This window comes from Desmodus rotundus, chromosome 4 (genome assembly GCF_022682495.2).
Source record: "Desmodus rotundus isolate HL8 chromosome 4, HLdesRot8A.1, whole genome shotgun sequence".
In the NCBI taxonomy this organism is placed as follows: domain Eukaryota; kingdom Metazoa; phylum Chordata; class Mammalia; order Chiroptera; family Phyllostomidae; genus Desmodus; species Desmodus rotundus.
Genome location: NC_071390.1, coordinates 93,523,143 through 93,549,312, shown reverse-complemented (window position 1 = coordinate 93,549,312; position 26,170 = coordinate 93,523,143). Strand labels below are relative to the sequence as shown.

The following is a 26,170-nucleotide window of genomic DNA, read 5'->3' as shown; positions in this document are numbered from 1 at the left end:
TAGGTGTTACTTTTAAGAAGCTGTCCTGAAGTCACAACATTTTTGATTTGAGATGAGTGGATGGTAATTATTTGTTAATTATTTATGTGTTATGCATCACCTTGGGTGCATATTATTAAGCTACTGTCATCACTCATTGGTGGCTGGTAGTTCTTTACAAACTTTCTTCACAAAATTAGTTGAAGCATCCACTAAAGGCAAAAGCAAAATAGAGTTTTAAGCCACAACTATTCCCATATTTGGCTGCACATGGCAACTGTTCACTTACAGAAGGGCATCCTTTACACTCGCTCTGGAAGACCTGCCCCACGATGGGAAGGGCCTTGTACTTGGAATCAATCGCTTTAATTATGGTTGCGACTTGCTTTCCAGACATCAGCCTTGGGCCCGCTTCAGTTGTCTTCAACTCTAACTTCTGCCTATATAAACAAAGATAGATAAATATCACCCTAGCAGCATTCTTTTGAGTGTACAAGCTACTATCTGCCTTTTTTTTTTTTTTGCCAGCAAAATACTAGTTTATTCAAGTTGTATAAGGCCTTGTCTTTCAAGTTGTGATGTCTCCAGTAGTAACAGAGTGAAAATTTAAGGCTGGGTTTTCAAAATATAATGACAAGAGAATACAGAGAAGAAAATTTGCATGACTACTAAACAAGATGTATAATGTCACCTCTTTTGAATTTAGGCCAACTTTCTAAAAATGGTATCTTCAATACAACCACATGTCACTTATTAACTAAGACAATTAGGAAATCTTTATTTTCCAAAAATTGCCTCAGTAGTATTTTTGTCTAATATGTTCTTTTAGAAACTTGTCTCTCTCCCATCAAGAAGTAGAGTCTACATCCCCCGCCTTGGGCCTGGGCCAGGTCTATAACTGTCTCAACTAGCAGATGATAGCAGAAGTGACACTCCGTGACTATTAAGGCTGAGTCATAGAAGGGAGTCCAGCTTTCCTCTGGCATGCTAGTGGCACATGCACCTTGGTAGAGTTCATCGCCATGTGAGAAGCCCGGCTACCTGAAACTGCCATGTTGAGAAGCCACGTGGAGACAAAGAGAGATGTATGAGGAGCCTCATTAGTTTGTCTTTTCAGCCCAGATACCAGAGAGGTAAGGGAGCAACGTTTGAACCAGCTCTGCTCAGTGACTACCTACAACTGCACTACAGACACCAAGCAAGACGTGGCCGGTGGGCCAGGGCAAGCCCCAGACTTACAAGAGAGAATTATAACATGAATGTTGTTACCTGATAGACCTGATAAGTAATTAAACATTAATTTATATGAAAATATATGAAAACAATAGTAGAATACAAAATTCTACTCCAGAAGAGACTTCAATAAAATTTCAAGAATTTGAAGCACTTCTCACAGAATTTGCATCCATTCAACTCTGACATGATGGCTACTTTAGAGAAAACATTTGCATAGCAATGGCACAAAATATAATGCATTTAATGCTAAAATTGTGTTCTTCTAAATTCACACCTGGAATACCACATACTCTTAGATTTGAAATTCTAATTCTTAAGCCTGTGAGAACTATTCTGACCAAAGAACTTTTCTCAAATTGAAATAACAGGCTTGAATACATAAGTACTATAAATCACATTAAAAATTCGGTACATGTACTTTACTATGAAACTTCTTATGTGTTTCTTAACAACAGTAATAAAAAAAATCTCAAGGAGAGAACATGCAAGTGCCACCATGTTTTTAATAGTAACATTGAAAACATTTGATGAGAAATGAGAAAATAAACTGAAATAAATCAAGCAGATTGCCTTTTTAAAATTTAAATTATACTCAATAAGCAATTAATTTTTAAATGAAATTCTATTTTAAAATAGTATTTAATACATGTGATAATTATTGTAGATAATGTAAAAAAATAAAGATGTGCAAGATATAATTACTGTGTTCAAGGAGTTCACAGTCAAAATGAGGAAGCACTATATATATTTTAAAACCAAGTATAATAATACACAAAAGAAAAATAAAGAAAATTTAAAATTTTAGCATTGTCTTACTTTGATACTATCTTGCCTGCAATGGTGCGTAGAAAATTCAGCCCAAAAGCATGTATCTCTTCTGCAAGAACAGCTATAACAAAGCTGTCTTCTATCTTATAAGTAGTGACAGATGTGGCTTTCGAAGTGACACCCAAGACCTAAATAAGTAAATATTTATAGTTGTAACATTTAATCAGCTTTTTATCTTTAAATTAAGTCAAATCCCAAACTATATTTTAATCTTCAAAAGAGCTTCCCCTTCACACTTCCCCCATCATTCAAACATATAAGAAAAAACCTATTCATTTTGTAATATGTGAAATTATACCCTAAACTAAAAATTGTAAATGTTCCTGAAGTATAATACCGTATTCTTTTATTATTTTAAACATGACCCTACAGAGAAAGTGGTTTTAATCATACCTGATTTGCCGTAGTAAACCCAGACCTTTCTATTTTGCATGAATCCAAGGCCTTAATTTTGGTCACTTTGTCTTGTTGAGCCTGGTAGGTCACTTTACAATCCCCAGAAATATCTACCTAAAAATAAGAGCAAAAATATAGTGTTCAGGGTTTTCACATGGGCCACTTGAATTCCAGTTGTCTTTGGCTTGAAAAGTGGTGTCCCTAATATGTCATGGCGGGTGGCCTTTTGTCCAGGCTGACAAGTAGGAAAACAGGAAGAACTCAATGTTTCTTGCAGCAAGTGGATCCTTCTTTATCCTCTTTGGTTGAGTCCTACTAGGGCTTTCTTAGTGCCCAAGGAATAATAAAGGATGCCCTACTTCTCTCTAATGTCTAATAAGAATTGGACGAACGGCCTGGTCAAAATCAACACCTCTGGTAAATGAGTAATTATGTGGCAAGAGGAGTTGACTCTTAATGCTATATCTGGGCTGTGTGTTTGTGAGTGTGCGTGTGTGCCCTTTGACCACATGAGTATGATTTAGAAATCTTTAAAAACCTGTTGGATTAATTCAACTCTTTATAAGTCACATCAACAAACTGAATGTAGGCAAATATATCCCAATACAGACTCTGTTTAGCTTTCCTTTGCCTTTTCAGCCAGCATGTGTTAGCACCACACTCAGCCTGCATTCCAGCAAACTAACACTCCTTTAGCTTAGCCCTGCCAATAGATTTTCTCCCTTACTCTTGGGCTCTCTGAATTCAGACTAGGAAACTTGGACTCAGCTCTACCTTTGACTCGGTGTGGTACTGGAGGAGCCACTTCATTTCTCTAGTTTAATCACAGTTCCTTTGTAAAATGAAGGGGGTTGGTATAGACCAATGCATATAGACCAAACTGATAATGCATTCAAAGTATCTGAGGAAACTGTTAAAATATAGGTGCTCAGGTCCTTCCTAATCCAGTAAATCAGAATCTCTGTAGTGAATCCTTGGAATCTGTATTTGTAATGGATAGTGATACAAAGTGATGCCACTGGAATGCTCCCCAAGATTTCCTCATCTCTATCTTTCAGTCATTCTAGAAGTCACCGCAGCGTAACTGAGTCCGATTCCCTTCACTCTGTATTTGAGTACACATTGGTGTAAAATGTCATTTGTTCCATGTGTGAGACTTGACCACTCAGCTCACCTTTTCTGAGTTTTAACTTCTCTACTGAAGAAATAACTTCTCTACTGAGTTCCTACAAATAGAAATCCATACAAACAATTTAGGTAACTCTATTGAAAAATAAGGGTTTGGATTTTTAATAGTATTAGTAAGTACCTCATTGGTGGTTCCAGAGCTTAACTGCATCTGAAACAGGCTAGCCAGGCCTCTCTTGAGATTTTCTATGGCCACTGGTTCATTTTCATATGAATAGAAGTCTTTGACCTAAGGAGAAAAAAAGGATAAATGTAAACGAAGCAAAAATGTATCATTTATCATATTTGGTTAAATAAGTGGCAGGAAAAGTTCACATTCTTAACCCTCTCAATTCCGGGAGAAAGAGATCTGTTACTGGGATTTCTTTTGTTGTGAAAAGAGCTATTTAAATTTCTCAGAAGCAAGACCATCAGAATATGAAATTGCAGGAGACTGATAATGAGGGTTCTGGACACAATGGGCATAGCACAAGGGAAGGAAAGGGAGGGCTGATCGAGGCTGGTGTTTCTGTGAAAACAAGGATTGCCCAAAGAAGGCAAATCAAGAACATTCTCTTTGAACATGTCAACATGATTTCTCCCTATAACTCTGTTTGAAACAAAACCAACCAAGGTTTAAAATAACAGCACAGAAGCAGGTTTTTAGAAGAGAATGGCAATCACCACTCTTGAGACTCCTGAGAGAGCACAGCCACCAAAGGCTATGATAAGGGCCCAGACGTGGCCATGATGCAAGTGGACAAAATTCCACAGGGCTGACTTTCTTTGTCTGGCCCTCTGGCAGCACTTATGGTGGCCCTTAGTAGAAGCAGATAAGAAGGCTGGAAGAGTTTAGGCTGAGATTGCTATCACTGTAGGACCCGCTCCAGGCACTTCTCTGAATTTCCTTTTAGAAGACAGGAAAAAGAGGTTGGAATGAGGAGAGCAACTGACTTGGCTGTAGTAGTAAATGGCTTATCTTAGCTTGTCTCATCCTTGATATTACAGGCACAGGAATGATAACAGTGTCTCATGCCATTTTGATAGTTTAACTCATGTTTAAGAAACAAAGCTAAAAATACAAAGAAAATTTTCTGGAAGCCAGTCTGTCATTTTTCACCCTGTATTAACTACAAATACTTCACAGGGTTTTAGAACTAGAGGATGGATAAAGCTTCCCTGTAAAAATTCCCAAGGTCTATGGTGATTATAGCTGAGAACTTCCACCAGAAATATCCTGAATGCCTTCCTATTTTTCTAGAAAGCCAACTATGACTTCTCAAGTAAAACAGAAAGCTCATTAATTATGCAATGAATTCAATTAATATCAATCTGAACAATTCAGCCACATGAAAACTCCCTCATAACTTAGAAGAAGAGAATATTTTGCCTGAATTATCCAAACAAGTGCCTCAAACCTCCATTTTTATTTTCTACAGATACACTGCCCAAGGACAGATTTACTAGGTACTTTATCCAACTCATAATCGACTCTAGTCATTACACTGGACACACCTGTAAATGTAGGAATTGTGTTTGTTTGGGTTAAAAAGGAGCTGGCATAAGTGATTTCAGCATCTGAAAATCTATGGAAGCATATTCTCAAACAAATCACTAACAATTTCTTGGATCCAAGATTGAGTTTCTGATATTCTCAACCTGGGTCTTTTTTCTCAACCTATAAACCAGGTCTTTTTTCTTCTTCAAAATTACAGTGTAGCTTCCTTTTCAAATATTTCAGAGCATATCTCCAGGTAGCATGACTGTTGTAGGTTCATACCTGAATCGCTTGAGCCCAGATATAGTAAGTAGGGCTCACTGGTTGACAATGCTCACATGCGTATGGCCCGTGACTTTTTAGGCCTGAATCTTAAGTACTTTAGAAAGCAAAAGCAGTCATTAGGTGTGAAAACTACTTTTACTTATCATCAGTAACCTCATTTTCCTTCCAGGTTACAAAATGTGCCTGAATGATTTATAAAGTTTGACCTAAAATTTCAGGAAACCCAGTTCTCAGACTTAATCTCTGGACTATGCACAAGGTTAAGTACTCTTTTGTTAGTAGCCCACTTCTATGTATCAAGATTTGACCTTGACTGCCAGGTGCCTAATGAAACAGTGGTGGAGACTTTTATTTTCCTACAAGGCTAAATGATATAAACAGTGAGACATAAAGAACATTTTTTTCATTCTTTCTATTAGCTTTTATTATTTTCCTAGAACTAGAAAAGTGGTCAAGTCTCTTTTTCCTTGTCTGAATGCTACTTTGGAAGCCCAAATTCTGTTCTTTTAGTGCAGAACACCGAGGTCCAAACAGTCAGCACTGGTAATCCATATTAGCTAAATGCCGAAACTGTTAGAATTAAGCAGGATTTTGATAATTTAAAAAAATAGTACTTAAGTCAGAACTTTGCAGTTCAATCCAAGTGGCTATCACAGCCGTAATCTTAAATTTATTCTTTTACAACAGGAACTGAGTGTTTTATTATATTCTGGCCATAAAACTGATTTCTTCATTCAGTTCTGAAATGAGCTGTGAATGTCTGAGAGCACAGGATTCTTATCTAAATTCACAGTCCCCAGACTTCCGGAGACCAGCCATGGCAGAACCTAGTGACAAACTAATCCTTTAACCCGAGGAAACCAAAAATAGAGAGAGTGGGTTGTCGGGAAGCAGATGAGGTTCCTCTTCCTGGCACATTTGGAGGGTCAGTTTCCCTTTTAAACCAGTAAGGATTATTCATATTTTTTCTTAGGGTAAAAAAATGCTTCTATACATTCTCTTATGTACATTCTTTAAAAATAAGAGAAAGTAAAATTCCATTAACTAGCTAAACAGCAAACCTTTTTTTAAAGGATCCTAGAAAACAGAGAGTAGTCATTTTATTTTTTCTGTTTAGCTGGCATTGTTTCTAATAACTCTTTGGTATGTATCTAAGATGGAGCCTAAGTAGGAGACAGACAAGTGAAGAAATATAAGAATAATTAGATTTTCAAGATGTCACATATTTTGGAAACTCGGTGTGTATAAGAAGCCACACTGCCAGGTTCAGAGAGCAAATCAATGCCTAGGAACAACACAAAATAAAGGGCCGACTCAGCAGCTATGTGGTTAATTTAATCAATACTGACAGCAAAAACCTAAAAATGGAAATTCTGTGATTATCTAGTTCACTGGATTAGCATTTCAGGACCAGAAAGAATCCATACTGTAACTTGAGGCATCTTTTGCTTGTCTGTGTTAATCCACTTAACTGGAAAATAATCATGTTTTCAACATCACTTATGATTTGTAGACAAAACTAAAGTCAGTCTCAAATACTTATATAGGAGAGATGATTGTGCATGAAAAACAGATGTGCAATAAATATGTATCTAAGTATTTTAATCGGCTCTCTTTTCTAATGTAAATATAGGAGCTTAAAACAGGGGGCTCAGGGAAGACAAAAAAATACACACTAATGAGCATCCTTGAAATCACCAAACTTTCAGGGAGTAAAATTTAATTTGAGACTCTTTAAGAAAACTATCAACAATTCAATCTTTCCTCTCACAAATTCTCTCACAGTAAGGCTGACGGGAGAGTTTAGATAATGATCTTTCTGACAGTAATGTGGCTGAAAATTACACATAGCGTCTTAGTCTCTTGGGTCATAGGGGTTTTTTTTCCAGTAAGTACTTTATCATATAATTGAAAGATAGCACAATGTACTTTAACCTGTGGCTACAGAAAATCATCACGGGTCATAGCTCCTATAGAACTGGCACAGTGGAGTTACTGAAATAACGATGTGGCAGAACCACCTTAGCCTTTGAACAGTGAGGAAACTGAGTCTATTTGTGCGTGTAACAAAAGACTTTGTACTCAACTGTTATCCAAGGGGCTATAAAATGATGGGCTGCCATTAAGACTATAAACACAATTAATATTTTATGGCCTCAAGTGTTCTGCCACATTGGAAGGTCAGATAAGAACATAACAGTATTTCATGTTGTTAACAAAGTTGTGGTATGTTAGAATCAAGTGAGTTAATAGATATGATGAAGAATGAAATAGGGATGCTACAAGTCAACAAAAGAGGTGATATTTTTCCAAACGCTTTCCATCTGCAAGAGAGTATTACACAGTGGTTTCCAGCATAGATTCTAAAATTAGACCCTCCATCACAGGCCAGGTACGTGGTTGGGGGTGTGGGAGAGGCAACTGATCCATGTTTCTCTCTCACATTGATGTTTCTTTCTATCTCTTTTAGCCTCTCTCAAAATATAAATAAATAAAATCTTGAAAACACTAAAATGATACCCTCCGTTTTAAATTTCAGTTCCACCATTTGCTAGTTATGTGACCCTGGGCAACTTTCTTTCCTTGTCCTCATTTTGGTTTCCTCACCTAGTACAAGAGAACGACAGAGCAGCACCTGCTTCCCAGGGCTGTCCTGAGGCTAAAGCAGATAGTCACGCACGCCTTCAGTCAGCAGAGCTTTGAGTGCTCAGGACTTTCAGCTATTATTGAGCAAAGAATAAGCAAAGTCCTTCTTAAAGTCAGACTCACTTTAGCCTCCTATAACCTTACTTGTTCATTCCTTTAGCTGACAAGCATTTATTGCATCCCCACTATGAGCAAAGCACTGAATATATAAAAACATAATTGCTGCCCACAAGAAGCCTACTCTGAATGTGGATGGCAGGCAAATAAAGAGAGGATTACAATACACTGTGATAAGTGCTTTCATAGAAATGAGTCCTCGAGAGGAAGGAGTTTGAGAGAATATTGGGTAAGTCTTCCTGGAATAGCAAGTCAGGCAGTGTAAGGCGTGGTGCCGGGTACTTGGGGGAAGGTGGAGTGGAAGGGCATGGAAGTGAAAGGAGGGCTGACATGCAGAGAGCAGAAATTTTCTCTCCCCAAACCCATAACCTAGTAATGAACACCAATGACAAAAGAAACTGATAAGGGCCCTGAGTGAGTCACAAAGTGCCAGGGGAGTTCTAAAGAAGACCGGTTATCCCCAACTGGCTAGAAGCATGTAAGCTTTATAAATGATAGGCCCCTGAGCAAAACCTGAAGCATTTTCGATATTTTAACAAGTAGAGAAGGAAGAGAAGCATTTTTGAAATGGTGATTCATATTTGGTTGTAGGAGAAGTTCCCACAGAATAATCCTTGTGAGTTCCTTTTTAGTACTTTATGTAAAAAAATACACCATGATAAGAAATATATTACATGTCTAAAATTTATATTTTTAAATATTTATTTTGATATTTATTTTGAATCTAAAACTTTTGAATCTAAAAAGAAACTTTAGAAATGTGTAGAGTTTTAACTATAAGGATCTTTTTATATTTTCTACTTAAGTTCCTAAAAATGAGCTTTCACCTTTATTAATGTATTTTTATGTATATCATTGTAATATCTATACTTTTCGTAAATCCACATATATAATGCCTAATAGTTCACTGACCAAAATTGCTTCTCAATCGCAAACATATTAAGACCATTTGAATACAGTAGAACCAACCCATAAATAATGCACAGTAACAGAATTTTCTGAGCAAATTTTCAAATAGATAGTAGAATGTCCCTTCATTACTTTATGTGTAAAATGCTTTTCAAAGTCACAGTTTTAAAGTAATCTCTAAATGCCTTTTTTGAAAAGAAGCATTTAGAAGTTCCATATCCTTTCAAAAACTTCAATTTTGTACTTTTGTTAGATATTCATACTTTTATAACAAGTTAATATCACTTATTTCAGTTAGATCATTTCATTCTCATAATTTGTCTATTTTCCTGAATTTATTCAGTCATCTGTGATGAACTTTTGTGTTATAACACCCTTCCAATCTTTCTTAATTTAATAAAGAATGTACCTTTTAATAATCTCATCAGTAAACAAGTACTTGACTTTGCTGTAATGATTGCTATAAAATAGGGAACACAAATGGCTAGAAAATATAAATGAATTAAGTGCTTTGATCTACTCCTGAAACATTTACTTTGCAACCTATTTATCAGTTTTTGAAAAATTTCATTTACCATAAATGTAGTGACACCACGATCACCTCAGAATAATGTCTAGTAAAGGGAAGAAAAACATGAAGTTGGAGAAAAAGATGTGAGACCCCTCAACCCCAAATCACTTTTACCTTTCCGTGGATTAGATGAAGGAGCACAGGTCTTTGCAAAGCTTCCAAGTTTTCTTTTCTTATGATTTTGGATGGATTTTTTCCTTTAAAAATGCTCTTCTCTCTCCTCTTCTGATTGACGTTTTCAACATTTACATCTTTTATCTGATATCATGGAAAGAGACCTATTAGAAAAATTTCTATATCTGTTTTCATCAGATCTCTTAGACAATAAAATGGTAATAAACAGAGTTGGCCATAATTTCTTCTGCTGTTTTTTGAATTCATGGTTCAGAGGCCCTAGCCATTAATGTCAACAATTAGGTTTTGAATTAGGTAAAAATATCGATACTTAAAGGAATTTGTGACTTCAAGGTTATAATAATTATGACTAGAAAATGGCTCTTTTATGTCACTCATTCATTTTGAACTTGTGCTCTCTGACCAAACTCTTCACTTTCTGTACCATTTGTTTAGAAGGAGCCTCACCGCCCCCCCCCTTGTATACACAAAATTAAAGATGAAAAGTATAATTACTGAACAAGAGGCACATATTTTCAGCAGAATACTGTTGTATTGAGAAATGACTCAAACAGCTGAATGATGAAGTTTTGATTCAACTTGGAAGACACAACAGCTTAGAGATATCCAAAAAAGCAAAGATCACTTCACAAACATATTGCAATGACAGCTCATTATAAAGTATAACAGCAACTACTTATCAGTTACGATGAAGCAAATTTTGGTTTTCTGTACCCGTTTCACATTAATATGTGAAAGATTAACTGACTTTACTAAAGAAATCTATTGCCTTCAGGTCCTTGAAAGGTAAATACAGAATCACCGTATATTAAAACTGGGACAAATCCCAGAGACTATCTAACTTGCACTCCTTTCTCAACCCACAAATCTACAGCATTATAACTGACCAACACTGCCAGGCAAAGGAGCACTTGTTTTGTTCCTTAGAATACAGAATAGGTTTACTCCTTCACTGCTAAATCCACCTGTTATATCAAGGAACTCGGGAAAATTGGGAGGCCCAATTTATCTCTTCAGTTATAGTAGTCTTAATTGTTTTTCAAATGACATGGATTCTAGATCCCTGACTCCCAGAACATTTCAAATGGATTCTAGTTTAATGTGTCTATTTTTATGACACACCAAACTGGACACCATACTCCAATTACTCACCAGCATATGCCTTCTTTTGCCTACTTCAACAATTTGGAAAGATTCAAATCACTTTTGATTAGCTAAAACTTCAACCCTGTACATGTATGTGTTTTAGTGATAGAAAACAAACTAAATGGTTATACCACCAAGAACACAAAACAAGTGCGATCAAATTGTACACTTCTCAAAGACTCTGCTGACATCTGATGTCTGCACCTCTCGCGCAGAAAATGCCCACCGTGATTTGGATCAGCTGGTCATCATCACCATGAGGATTCCTCCACAGTAAGATGACATCCACATTGGATGAAATTCGGTAACCCACACTGTCTTGGACTTTTCCTTTGCCCTGATTAATAAAAACTTCAGTGGAGTATGTGAGTTTGTACAGTCGGTCATTATTTAAAGAGAGACCAGTTGTATGACCTGCATAAAGAGAGTGACACAAGTCAAATGTTAGTTATAAGTTACCCACCAGGCCAGGGACTGGGCTAGCATCTCGCAAAGTGGTGCCCAGTGGGACCTTAATGAATATTTGCTAAATGAAAGATGGTTCTACTTCTCCATGTGCTAAAATCATTGGCTTGAACACCAACGAAAATATTAAACAAATAAGCTTCTGTTTTATAAACATTAGTTTGTATTCCTAGTCAATAATCTAAATATTGCCCTAGTTGAACTACAGAATGTTGTTGAAGAAATGTCATTGTATTGCTTTAAGTTATATGAATATGATTTCTTCTCCCACTGCCCCAGCTTTATTAAGGCAGAATAAATATGATTTCAAGTAGAGGCTCAGCCCTGGGATTTTTTAATAAAATGAATGAAAACCATTTATAATTAAATGCAATGAATCATTGCCAAAGTGATTTTAGGGGTCAGAAGGCAGTTTCTTAAATTGGATAGTTTGAATATTTAAAGACGATCGCTCCAATGCAATTCACTCTGTTAATTTCATTAGTAAACCTTTAGTACAAAGGTACATTTCAAGGTTACACATATATAAGTTTAAATTAGGTGTTTCTGAATAAAATGATATTTTACTACATAAAATCCTAGCACAGGTTTTAATTTGACAGAGGCAATTTAATATCAAATAGTACACAAGTCAGTATTATGAGCCAAAAATTATTGATATAATAGCTGGAAGACATCCCATACTTTTCAGTTCAGTTTAATTTACCCAAAGAAATGTATAGGAGTAGGATCCAGTCTTTCTTAGAGACGATTTGAAGTTTATAGTTCTACAAACATTTTTTGCATATTTCTATCTACAGGTCTCAGGAGGTAGTCAAAAAAAATGTCAGTGTACATTTTTTCTTAGTGCTAACGAGGTTGCATTCCTTAGTTAACTACAATAGGCAACCACAACTCCGTTCCCCCTCGGGAAATATGCATATGAGGAAAGCAACAGGATAGGAGGGTGAGATGAGTAGGCCAGAAGTGAGGCAGCTGAGGAAAAAGTAAAATTACTTTGCAGAGTGAAAACAAAATTTAAAAAACCTCTGAAGAGTCTATACCATCTACTGTCTCTATCGCCTACTACAGCACCTACTACCCAGAGGAAAAAATGGTCAAAATACAGTCTCTAATAAACTAAGTGCTTTATATGCATTAACATTTAATCCTCACAAAAGCCTAATGGGGTAGGTACCATTATTAATCTCATTTCATAGATAAGGAAACCAAGGGGCACAGAGATTATACACTTTATCCAAGATCATCCAGATAGTTAGTGGTAAAGTCAGGACGTGAGCCCAGGCTGGCTGGCTTTAGAGGTCATGCTCTTACCTACACTCTGCACACTAAACCTTTAGGTAGAACACTTTTCTATTCCTGGGGAGTGAACTAGTTCGTTCATTCATTCATTCAACAAGGATATACTGAGCACCTGCTGGGTGGTGGGCACCTTTCCAGGCTCTGGTTCTATACCAGTTAACAAGCAGACACAATGTCAACCTTTGTGGAGTTTATGGGGAGGAGATGGACAATGAGCTTATATACTCAAAAGTATATGAAGAAAAATGAAACAGAAAAGGGAATGGAGAGAGTGAGAAAAAGACTTTTGTGAGAAGGTAATAATATTCCAGGCAAAGGCTTTAGACTAACCACATGGATACCTGTGATACGGGCATCCCCACACCCCTATCACTCCATCCTCCCCACAGAGAGAATAGCAAGTTCAAAAGCCCTAAGGAGAGTTCATGCAGGTGTGATGGAAGAACAGCAGAGAGATCAGTGAGGCTGGAATTGAGTAAAGGAAAGACAGCAGAAGGAGGTGAGGTCAAATAGGTGCTGATGGGCTGCAATGAGTTCTGGGGGGCCTTTGCATAGACTTAGAATTAGACTCTGAGTAGATGTGTGGAAAAGTTCTATGATCTGACAAACCTTCACAGAAAGAAGATAAGGAAGCAAGAACTAGGAATCTGGAAAAGCCAGGAGAAGGAAGTGTAGAAGTGGGTATCCAAGTTTATACTCGTTGACATAGACTGTGTCCAAGCAACAAGTCAGGTAAAACCTCAGGTAAAACATACAGATAACGGAAAAGGTCAGGAAAGACCTTGAAGTATATGAAGTCTGCAAGGCCCTCTAGCCTCCCTTACTGCCACTCTTCTACATTTTAAGTGGGGACAGTGCTGCAAGTTCAAACATTGGCTTTCAGGCCGGGAAAGATATTTTGGCCAGAAAGGCCTTGTTTTAATGACATCTATCAAATTCTGCATAAAGTATAAAGGAAGTACATGTTTTCCTATCTAATCCTCACAGTAATTCTAAAAGATAAGCATTATATGACATGAGAAAAGCTGACTCTGCACTCAACTCAACAAGTATAATGCCAAATTTGACATTCAAATTTACTGAGTTCCAAGTTTCGTAGACTACATGAAGGTGTTTTCTGATTAAAGTAACTATTGAAGAGTTTGTAGAAAGGTAGCCTCCCTTAAATTCTGAATCTTTCCAAATTATCATGTTGACCATTTTTTCTTGCTTTTACTTTATTGGCCAATATAATGTGAAAGGGGAAACACATGATAGATCCGTTTTTCACTATGACTTAGAAGTGGTAAAGCACAGAACACAATAAGCCTTGTTCTCCTAGAACTTTTTCCTACCTCTTTCAAGAGAAGATAAAGCCTAAAATGATTCACATAAGTGGATTGTGTTGTCGTGTCGTCTGTGTTATCCTTAACGCTTTGATAAATATTTCTCTCTTTAGTTTTCAGAGATCTGGCAACACTGAGCAATGGAGCATGTTCTTTTTATATTGTTAACATAATTTGCTTTAAGGAAGTAAATTCATAATTTCTCTAGTGTATGCAGAATAGCATATTCTGAAGCTGATGTTAAATAAAACCACAAGAGAAAGAGTCAGTACTTCTTCAATGTGCCCCAAGCATATCTAGATTTTTTCATTGACTTAAAGGCAACAAACTTTAGTTTCAAACCTTTTAGGAAAGATCTTAAAATACTCATTTATCAAACTTAGATGAATACAATAGCACAGTTAATTGTCTTAAGCAAGAAGGCAAAGTAAAGCTAAATCAAAGGTGGGGTTTGAAGAGACATGCAATAGTGATAAGGATGACAGGGTATGGGATTTAGGATTCCATCCGAAAACTACCAATAAAGCTGGAAGTAAAGAGTAGGATGAAGGATAAGGTGAGAAAAATGAAAGATGGTTAATATGAATGAATTAAAAAGTATAAGTATGACTGGGGAAAGAGAAGAAGACTGGAAGTGAAGAAACAGCTCAGGTTCAGAGGTGATGAAATTAAATAGAAAGTTTATGTGCGGGTTATCAGAAGTAAAAGCACTATAAAGAAAACCAATAGACAGTAAAGACAATGCTGAGAATAGATCCACCATTACAAAGTATGATTCAGAAAAACTTGAGTTTTCAGAATGTTCACACTTAGCATATCTCTTCTAAATAGACTCTCTTTCATATTAATCTGAATCCCTTCCTCCATTCTCTTCCCAGTCCAATCAAAACCCACCCAAATCTGGCAATTTGCTATACAGTTGCATAGACACTTAAATTTGAGATGAGTTTTGAGGTGATGCATGGAATCCCCAAAATTTATAATGTCCTGATTTCAAAGTAAATTCTTCACAAGTAGTTTGCTTGTTAAATGTCAATCATTATGGATAGCAAGACACTTATTATTAAATCATGGTACTATCATACAAAAGTTTATCCATCTATGTAGAGAGAGAAAGTCCTGAATTTTTTATTTATGATATTTGGCATAAGCAGCTGATAGCATAAATCTAATAACATTAAGCTTTGGGGCCCTCACTTGCCTAAGTTCATTTCAAGATCTTCGAAGGGGACCCTAGTATCTTTTTTCAGTAACATTTGTTACTGAAAAGTAAGATGTTTTTGTAATTTTTCCTCAAAGATGGCCCTTAATGGCCCTTGCATAGTCTTCGGGTTCTAAAAATCTGGATTTACCACTGAAATTGAACACAGCAAACTGTAGCTGTCTGTCACCTTCTAAACCTGTGTGTTATTGTTGCCTGTGTGTATTTTAAATCTTTATAAGTGTATGTATTTGAAAATATAAAATTATGCAATTTTATTATTTATAGGGTGGGGAAAACCCACAACTACTATATCTCAATTATTTTCCTCAGAATAATCATGGTATTAGGTTCGATATCATGTTGTAAAAATCACTAATATTTCAAAAACACAAGTTTATTTGACAGATTAATAAAATAGTAAGATCTCTATCTAATAATTCTCAGTCAGATATAATTTACAAACCTTTACTTTTTTCTCAGAATTTTTTTTCATCCAAGTAGGGACTGTATCTTTAAATACCAAACATTTTAAAAACCAGTGAAAAATATTATATTTAGTTCAAGAACATAAAGTGCCATTTGCCTATGTAAAATAATTTAAATGTAATCCTCCATTTATTGTTCCAATAAGAAAGATTGTTTTCTCATGTGGAAATTTTCCATGCAAAAAATCTTGAGAAAACCCTCATTTTATCATCAAAAGCCACAATTATCCCAAAAGGGTTTTAAAAGTTTACAAATACACTGTTTTATCAAGTACTTAGAATACACAGTTAATAAACAGAACTTCATCATTCTAAGTTATATGTTAGATCATTTAGCTTTGATAGTGCTCCCTCTTAAGGGACTCTAAAAAAGTGATCATTTTACAGGTGCAACATTTAGAAACCCACAGAGCATACAAACTACCTGATTTAAAACAAGATTCCACATCAATACATTTCACACATCTTTTTGAAACCACTACTCATAAAATGTTTTTCTCTCAAAGGCCTCAATTCATAGGTGTTTTTAAAAATCAATTTTATCCTAAAGAAGAAACAATAACTAGCAACAATATGTTTCTAAAGATAATAAATCTTCATTCTTAAACCTATGTAGTTTTATTTTCTGTCACTCACCAACTGTGATAATTCTATCATTTCTAAAGAATAATGAAATTAAACAAGTGTTTTACCATTTCATTCATAATTCCTTGGCAAATCAAATGCTTTTTCATTGGGTCTAATTCTTCTTAATGTCACATTGCTAAGCAACTAGAAGGAAATTTAAGAAATTTTTTTAAAATCCCCTTTTACAATTTAAATGAAGGAGCTGCATTCAGTGGGTGACCAACAGCAGCAGGTAACAATAGCTGGCATCTTTTTTTCTCTCTTTTAAAAATCGACCATGAATGAGAAATTGAAGCAAGAAGCACACTAAACTGAGGAAATGAAACAAAAAGGAACCTCTGTTTTCTTAATGTAGGGAGGAATTTGCATTTGGTTTTTATTCTAACCTAGTTGTGCCTTCACAAACATTCCATACTTACATGGTTTTAAGATGGTTTACTTAGAAACTCTTTCACTATTCACACACACACACACACACACACACACACACACTTTCCCCTCCAAGATTAAAATTAAAGTTTAGCAAAAGGCAACGCAAACTTACCTTTAACAGAAGCTGAATATGAGGAAATGAAGCAGAGAAAAAGCACAGCAAGAAGAATCATATTGACTAGCCGCCCTCTAACGCATCCAGTATCCAGCAAGGAGCCACGAAGAAGTGGGCCCTTCTGATGGCAGTGAGGGAACGTCCCTCCTTAGAACCTGCAATGACAATGTTTATCTTTGGGGGAAGGTCAGATTCCAAACTCCAAAATCAGAACCTAAGTTCACCAAAGGGCTCACTATTAATGATTAAACACAGGTGAGCTGTAGTGTTCAGTCTTTCACTCTTTAAAATTTTTTTACTCAATAAGGAAAAATCAAGAAAGTTTTCACTTTGGAGAGCTAAACTAAACCAGTCTACCTTCTTATAAATTCAGAAGTATTTAGGGACATTTGAGGAAAACTGATGGTGATACTTCTCTGCTCAACAGTAATCATCATGCCTATGATATTAAATGCCTGTCTTCATATTTTACTACTTTATGTGGAAGGGTAGTGAGGATTTTCAAACGCAGCTTAACTTAATTGAATTGTATTATGTCTTGTATGCTCATCTTTGAATGCATTCTATTAGAAGAAATCACTCTGAATTTTAGGGCTTAAATTAAAATTTTTTAAGTTGTGCCACCACCAGTCACTTCAAAATAATGTTAGAGTAGGTGGAACTTTTATTTCTGAAACCTAGATGATCAACATTGTTTATTATTAACACATTCTCAGGCCAATGGAGTATATGTGAGCATATCATAGTAGACTTCTAGCTATACATAATGACAAAAACCAGCCAGTTGTCTAAGTCCCCAAACTAGCTGGGATCCATGCTTTCTGAATCCCATTCCTAGGAAGAGATTCAGATGGGGAATTCTAGTCCTTAGCACTTTTGCCACAAAAAAATTAATTAGAAAACATCTCTAGAATCAGAGCAAATACCCTAGTACGGCTAAGACCACGCTAACTGAACCAACTTTTATCCTTGAAAACTCCTACAAGAGAGACCTAATATGGACAATGAGGTGGTTTGTGTGGCATGTGTGGTGGTTTTGGCAAAGGGGGAGTAAAATACTCATGAAAGGCCATTTGAATGAACTTGAAAATACTTAAGACCATGTTTAATTATAAAATGAGTTCTTAAATCTACCCTCATCTTTCTCAAAACATTCTCTAGAGTCCTAATCTTAAATTTAATTTAGACAACCCATGTAAAAGCCAACTTGATAGGGTCACAAAATAAAATGTAAAATTTAAAATCTACATAGCTTATATAGAAAACTAAAAGTTGAAAATTGTTCATCTTTATTATCTATTGAGGTTAGAACTTCATTTGCTGTCATAAATTTTGTATATAAATTATGGCTAAAGAACCTATACAAAAATAAAATGTTTGCTTGTGACTTTCACATTAAAGTTATAAGTAATAAATTTTCCTGGGGTAAACAGACAAGGCCATTCTTAGAAAAATACTTTCATTTTTATGAATAAATAAATACAAGGTAAAGTGAATGTCTTTTATTGCTTTACACGTTACTGTATTTCTATGTGTTTCCACAATTTCTGCATTACAGAGGGATATGAAGCCATTATAGTCACTTAAACTTTACATATTTATTTAAATTAAAGATTGGGTTGAATCTTATGTGATTCTGTGAGAACTGTTTTTGGCGTTTCCACTTGAGGCTCACGGTTACATAGACCTTTAATTTTTGTGGTTAGACTAAGTGAGGCATGATACGTGTCTCTTCGGGTAAAGTATCATTTGTTGTCAGGTATCAGAGTCCAACTAATAAAAGGTATATCACTATTGCCTAATAAATCCTGTTTCGCTTTAGCATTTGCTCTCCACTGGAGAACTCCTGTAAGTCTCTGTATTAGTCATTTCAATATACATTGTACAAATAAGTCTGCTTCTGTTGGTGACAAATAACATCATTTTCATATAACTTTTTCTATTTACAAAGATATTTGAAAGACTTAGGATTGTTTCATCCGAGATGAAATGAGAATGCCAAACACTTTCCATATTCAGTGAATTTTGTGTACCAAAGAAGAGGCATTCTCCTCTGCTGCCTTTTTGATCAAGCTGAGCAAACATTGTACACTATATGTGGGAGATACCTCCTAAAACACATCAGCTATTTCACATGGCAGGTGAAGCAATACCGAAACACAGCACAGAATACAAATAACAGGATCTGCCATCTATGCACTGATTACTAAGTAGAATACACTATGCTAAGCACTTTACATTTTTTATAGTATATCCTAACAACAATCATTTCTCATATTAGAAAAATGAGGCTCAGATTAATTTAGGAAAATGATTTAAAGAATATAGCAAAACAAACTTGAAATGTAGGCCCAATATTCTTCTTTACTTAAAAAATATTAGAAACAGAAAATGGAAAATTTGATTTCCTATGGGTGACATAGAATTATTAATTGGGACTCTCCTTTCATTAAGTCCATCACAACTTTGTATGGAGGCTAGCAGAGCACTTGACTGCTGTAGTGAGAAGTGCCTGGTTGAAATTACAGAGGAAAATATTGATCTGTGCTTTCCAGATCAAAGCCAAGTAACAGATTTTAAAACAATGCTATTACAATGAAATTTCACTGGTAGTACATGACACCGAGTAACACTGCTGTACTACTATTTTGCAGTAATAAATAAGAGACATTGAAATAAAGATGAATGACTAATTCCAAAGTACAGTTGTGTTTCTGTTAAGTATCAGAGGTTGTTAGGAGTTAACTCATTTCCCTTGATTAGAAGATAGATGAATTTCACCCCGCTACAGGTGGAAGAGAACATATTACCCAACTAGATATAGATATAAGTAGGTCAGGTACCAATGCAAGAATAAAAAGTCTTTATAGCATCAGAATACTGTACTCTGTTCTTAAAAAAAAATCAGTGAAAAAAACTTTTAGAGGGGCACTTCAAGTTATCCTTAAGTGGTCATAATAAAACCTTGTATTAGTTTAAATTCAGTGAGGGGGAATTAGCATTTTTAAGGAATCCTGCAAAAAATATTTTCAGGTTAAGAATATTCTTATGATGTGTGCCGTGGCTGGTATGGCTCAGTGGATTGAGTTCTAGCCTTCTAACCAAAGGGTCTCCAGTTTGATTCCCTATCAGGGCACATGCCTGGGTTACGGGCCAGGTCTCCAGAACAGGGCACCTGAGAGGCAACCACGCATTGATATTTCTCTCCCTCTCTTTCTCCCTCCCTTCCCCTTCTGTAAAAATAAATAAATAAATCTTAAAAAAAAGAATATTCTTATGACGTGATGAAATCTTCTATACCATGGCAAAGTTATAGAATACATATACTATTTCAAAGGTATTGTTTAAGATTTCTGTCTGAGAAAAGAATAAATGCCTTTCCTTAACAAGTAAACTTGAGACTTAGGTTTGAAATACTTGGAATCTAAAACTCTCCAAAAAAGATACTGATTTTTTTTTAACAACCAAAAATACCTTATCGGTTAATAATAGTCACCCTAAAAGGAATCTAACGTCATGTTATCTTTAGCCACACAAAACTGAATTTCTAGCATTTAAAGGAGAGAGTTGATGGCTTTCTTTCAGTAGATGAAAGAGATGGCTCTCTGTTGCAAAGAAAACAAAATTAAATTTTGATCAGAATAATTTTATTTATAAAGACAGACCAGAGATTTCCCTTATAGCCTGCACCCAGTTTCCTCTATCATTAGTATCTTACAATTTTGTGGTAAATTCATTAATATTAAAAAAATATTGGTATATTGTTATTAACTAAAATCCACATGTTACTTGGATTTTCTTATCTAATGTTTTTTTTTTCTGTTCCAAGATCCCATCCAGAATATAATACTATATTTAGTTCTAGTGCATCTTTAAGTACCTCTCGTTTGTGACAGTTATTTGTAGGAGGCTCCTCTATTGCAATTTCTGGGATGTTTTTCTTATGATTTGACTAGGCTTATAGGTTTGGGGAAGAAAGACCACAGAGGTACCATTTTCATCACATCCTGTCAAAGGTACATACTATCAACATGATTTATTACTGTTGATGTTGACCTAGATCACCTGGCTGAGCAGTGTTGTCAGTTTCTCCACCGTAAAGTTACTCTTTTTTCCACTTTCTCTTTATACTACACTCTTTGGAAGGAAGTACTATGTGCAGCCAATATTAAGGATTAGGGATTTATATTCCTCCTCCTTGAGGGTGGAGTATTTATATAAATAAATTATTTGGAATTTCTCTGCATGAGAGATTTGTCTCCTCTCTCCCATTTACTTATCCTTTATATCAGTATGGATTTATGAGTGTATTTATTTTATATTTTGGGTTATAATACAACTGTTAAGTGTTGGCCATTGGGAGCTCTTTCAGTTGTCTCCTGTGCTCGTTTGAAATATCCTATCCTTGTTTGTGTGTGTGTGTGTGGGTGTTAGTTAAAGCATTTCCGTAATTTTTGGCACTGCAAGATGCTCCAGTTTCATCTTGTACATCTTCATCTTGTTATTTCTCCAAGGAGCTCTGGTTCCTTCTATTGAAGGATGGTATTAGAAACCAAAATATGGACACAAAGTGTGCTATTTCTACATTGAGTCTTCCAACCCACGAACACAGAATATCTCTACATTTATTTAGATCTTTATTTCTTATTTCAGAGTTTTGTAGTTTCCCTTGTATAGATCCTGTATATGTTTTGCTAGATTTATACCTAAGTATTTCTATTTTGGATTCTAATGTATTTTTGTATTTCAAGTTTCAATTGTTCAATTGACTTTTGTATGTTAACCTTGTATCTTGTGACCTTGATGTAATCACTTACTAGTTCCATAAGGAATTTTTGTTGCGGATTTTGGGGAATTTTTTACAGACAATCATGTCACTTGAGAACAGTTTTACTTCTTTTTATTTCATTTTCTTGTCTTATTGCACTATCTAGGACTTCCACCATAATATTGAATACATTTGTGTACTTTTTATATTATACATTCTTTTTTTGAGTTCTGAGTTTTCTCCAATTACTTTTGGTTTTTTGTTGTTCTATTTTCTACCATGTTAGAATTTTCTCATTTTGAAATATTGGATTATATTTCTCAACGTTTTTCATGCTACATATTCATTTTTATTACAACCTTTAATAGAATTCAACTATGATCTTCTATGTGGTTATTTTTAGGCTACATAAGATATTCTGTACTTTGAAGAGGGAGGGGTGAGTAAAATAGCTCTTCTAATCTTATGGTTCTAGAACTTCCTCTTCTGGTGCTTTCTTTTTATTTCTTAGCTTCATCTCCCCTTCTTCTCTCCGACATTTATCTGTACCTGTTTTACTTTTTTCCTTTGCCTCTATTGTCCCTGTCCAGATCAAATTGAGTTCTCCTCCCAGAAGTTTCTCCTTAATGTTGGGCTTTGTCCAAGGAGAGAGCTCAGGGTTAAGTTTTGAGAGTTCATAGTCTCATCCCCCCACATACACACACCCTTATAGAACATTCAGATCTTCCTGCTCATTCCTTTGTACTCACTCTGAAATTAGTCTGCCAGTTTTGCTGATTTCACATTGGTCCCCCTTGCTTTTCAATGAATACCTGTTGGCAGGTGTTCTCATAGCCTTCAGATGCTATGTTGTCCTCCCACTATTTCCTCCTACACAGCTGTTGATACTTAGTTGGTGGTTTGTCCCCACCCACTCATATTTTGAACTTTAGAAGAATTCTTTTTCACATTGTTATGTTGTAGCTATTATATGAACATGTTGTCATTAGTGTTTCTCTATCCTACATGCTGTACCTATTTTTATGAGAAGATTCAGACTATATTGCCTCCATAGTCATCTTCCTAGAGTCTTCAACATTCATATTACTTGGGAGAGGGATAAATAAGGAATTTAAAAAAACACTTTAAACTTTTATTTTTGAAGTCAATAAAAATGCAAGTTGAAATGATTATAAATGATAGGTTGATTCTGCTTTTAGATACCTTTCAAGTCATCTTTGAAAATTAGTTTATATTTGGTTTACCTAGCTGGAAATTAATGTACAATTGTCCCTTGGTATACACATGAAATTAGTTCCAGGATGCCCCAAGGATACCAAAATTGAAGAGTACTCAAGTCCTTTACACAAAATGAGGTAGTATTTGCATATAACCTATGCACATCCTCCCATATACTTTGAATCATCTCTAGATTCCTTTATAATACCTAATACAATGCAAACACTATGCAAATAGTTGTTATACTGTATTGCTAGGGAATAATTACAAGAAAAAGGTCTGTACATGTTCAGCACAGCACAACCATTGTAGGTCTAACTACATACAGGGTAAAACAAAAGTAGGTTTACAGTTGCTTGTATGGAAAATAATACAATTAATAAATAACAATACAAGAATAAATTGTTTCTCACTACTGTAGGTTTACCTACTTTTGCCCTACCCCATAGTACACATCAGCAACGACCCTCAGTTGTTTGAATCTGAGACTGCAGAACCTTCAGGGACTGACTGTACAGTCCCTGTAGAGTCCTCTGGACTGACTGTATTCACAAGTGTTGTTCTATTCCCACAACTCCCCATCCCAACTTGCTGCAGTATTCTCACACTTAATAAAATATTAGAATTAGGCTTAAAATAATGAAATTTGTGGTGATTGCCCAATATGCTCAGGCCAAACATTTGGAGGAGCTCATAACTCCTCCAAAAACCAGTATTTATTAATATTTTTGTGATCCAAAATTCTGGTTCTATCCGTAGTCCCCTTCTTACACTACAACCTAGTCCAGTTTAAAATACTGGCTGCCAAGTGTCTGAATGTGATTTGCAGACATGTTTTATTTAGCCTATTCACTTTTTTTTAATTGTTGACAACACTTAAAAATCAGGTTTCACATAAAAATTGATTTCTGGCTGCTATTTAAAAATTGAGATCTGATGTCAGTAGGCCCACATTCCTACTTGGAACTTGGAACTTGGAACTTGGAACCTGATTAAATAGAGAATGTGTTCTCATGTTTGTGACACCGTTCTCCCAGATAGCTTTTCTCTTTTGTTAACTTCTAGTCCTTGTAAACATTGTAAGTTTGCAACCATGTACTAATATCTCTTTGATTTCAATCTCGTATGTCACTTAAATTAACAAATATGTGATCCTTTCTAAATTATCTCTACTTAAGATGTTCTGCAGGCTCCTCAGAACCCACATATTCAAAACCATTTTTTTTAAACCTATTTTTCTTCCACTCTTCTATAAATGACCCAGGTAACACAATCACATTCCTATAGTTGTCTAAATTGTAAAAACACTTAAGAGCTTTTCTTTCTTCTTCCTCATCATACCCAAGACTCTTCAGTCATGTGCCAAACTGTGATGTCTTTACTTTCACTCTTCCCAATATTTTAAATACCATATTTTTCAGACCATAAGATGCACCTAGGTTTTAGAGGAGGAAAATAGGAAAAAAAGTTTTGAAGCAAAAAAATGTGGTAAAATATACCATCCTTTAAATAACATCCTTTAAAGCAGAAATCCTGTAGGAGCCAGGTAAGCTATATTCGGAATATAAGATGCACCCCCATTTTCCTCCCAAATTTGTGGGGTGGGGAAGTGTGTCTTATAGTCCGAAAAATATGGTACCTTTCTCTTCTTTGTATCTGGAAGACCCCTACTTACTTCCCAAGATGGAGCAAACTTATTAAACTTCTGAAACTGTCTCCTGCATCCAAGAGCAGTTAGTTGCTCCTTTCCATGTACAAGCATCTCAAGTATATTATGTTATATGGTATTTTTGTGTTGCTGGTTCTACCACTAGACTAGGGATTCATGAGGGATACTAATCATGATTATCTTTATATCAAGAGTACCAAGTCCAAAAATATATGGAACTCAATAAATGTGTCAAAAAGATGAATTTACCAATCAATGAAAATAAGATTATTTCATATCATGATTTTTTCCTCCCTACACCTTTTATATGCTTCAATCTTTGGTTAAATTCTTGTTTTTCTTTTTTGCTGGCACTTTTTAGTGCTTGCTTTGGAATGATACTAGAACAGTTTCAAATTTTGCACCATGACTATAAAGTTAAGTGGCTTTGTCAAAAGAAAAATCATTGACTCCACTACTAAATACGAGAGTTTTGAAAGTAACTTAAATTTTTAAAAATATCTAAGGATCCCAGGTATTAATTCTGAAAAAATACATAATTACCCATAAAACAGATCCCTGAAGAAAAACTGAACAGCTGCTAAAAGATCTGGCACATCACTGTGTCAGCCTGAGTGTAATGACCTCCATGTGAAGGCTACATATCCAGTTACTAATCCTCCCTCGGCTACTCTTTGCTTGGACACGGAGGCCGCTGAAAAAAGATGTCCTACTAACAAATCAGAAATGGAGCCAATTAAAGAGATCTTTCAGATTTGAGATGAGGAAGAGACAGAGAGTGACTCACAACACTGTTCAGCTGACAGTTTTTCAAGAAATATTTGTGGTTTGAAGCAAGAGTGACTTCATTTTTGTGATTCAATTTATTCAATAGATACATTTCAATTCTTTTAGAAAACTCAAATTCTGAATTATTTTTATTCACTGAAACCTTTAAACATGTTCAAATATTTTGAAATATCAAGAATAATTTACTTCAAAATTGTTTCCTACTGATAGCAATCTTCTTCATTGATTCAAACTTTATTATCTTTAAATTTTACAATAATCACTTGTTAAAAGTAGGACCAAGTTAAAAAAAAAACTAAACACAAAACGACAATCTACGGGATTATGTTTCAGTTCTTTCTGTTGACTTGGTCTATATATAGCAAGATTACATAAAATCAAATATTATAAACAATGAAATGTCACCTGATGTTTTGCAAAACAGAATAGGAAAAATAACTCAAGGGAGAGTAAGATTTCCAACTGCAAGCTTGAACATTCCAACTTAACTGCATCTTATTGAAAATTTGACTCACTTTTAAAATTGGATATTTCATTTTAATTGTGTAAAATCATATTACACTGGCAACGCCCTTCCGTATATATTATACTTTAGGCAAGAGATGCTTTGCCCTCTTCTCCAACAAAGGGTCTTTCGTCACTGTTTCGTATTTTTAATTTTTAAGAATAGGAATGTCTTAAGCCTCCTTTCAACCCAATATCCTCCCAGGTACACCTGAGCGACTACATGTCCACAGGTACACTGGCGCTTCCAACAGGACAAACAGACGTCACTGTAACCACCTCCCACTGCAAAAACCCTAAGGACTACTGACTCCGCCCAACCTGAACTCCCTCCCTTTTCTCGTTGCGGGACTG

At 35.4% G+C, this 26,170-nt stretch overlaps 1 protein-coding gene across 1 annotated transcript in view; it reads right to left on the bottom strand.

Moving 5' to 3' along the window:
* Nucleotides 1–17,027, bottom strand: part of MTTP (microsomal triglyceride transfer protein) — a 44,517-nt gene extending 27,490 nt beyond the window's left edge. The window contains exons 1-7 of the mRNA XM_024574898.3: nt 16,866–17,027; nt 11,140–11,327; nt 9,747–9,890; nt 3,749–3,856; nt 2,437–2,553; nt 2,032–2,171; nt 269–419 (exon numbers count right to left, since the gene is read on the bottom strand). Of these exons, the coding sequence (XP_024430666.1) occupies nt 269–419; nt 2,032–2,171; nt 2,437–2,553; nt 3,749–3,856; nt 9,747–9,890; nt 11,140–11,327; nt 16,866–16,926 (909 nt within the window). The 5' untranslated portion in view covers nt 16,927–17,027. The remainder of the gene's footprint in view (nt 1–268; nt 420–2,031; nt 2,172–2,436; nt 2,554–3,748; nt 3,857–9,746; nt 9,891–11,139; nt 11,328–16,865) is intronic.
* Between the last annotated feature and the right edge of the window lie 9,143 nt (nt 17,028–26,170).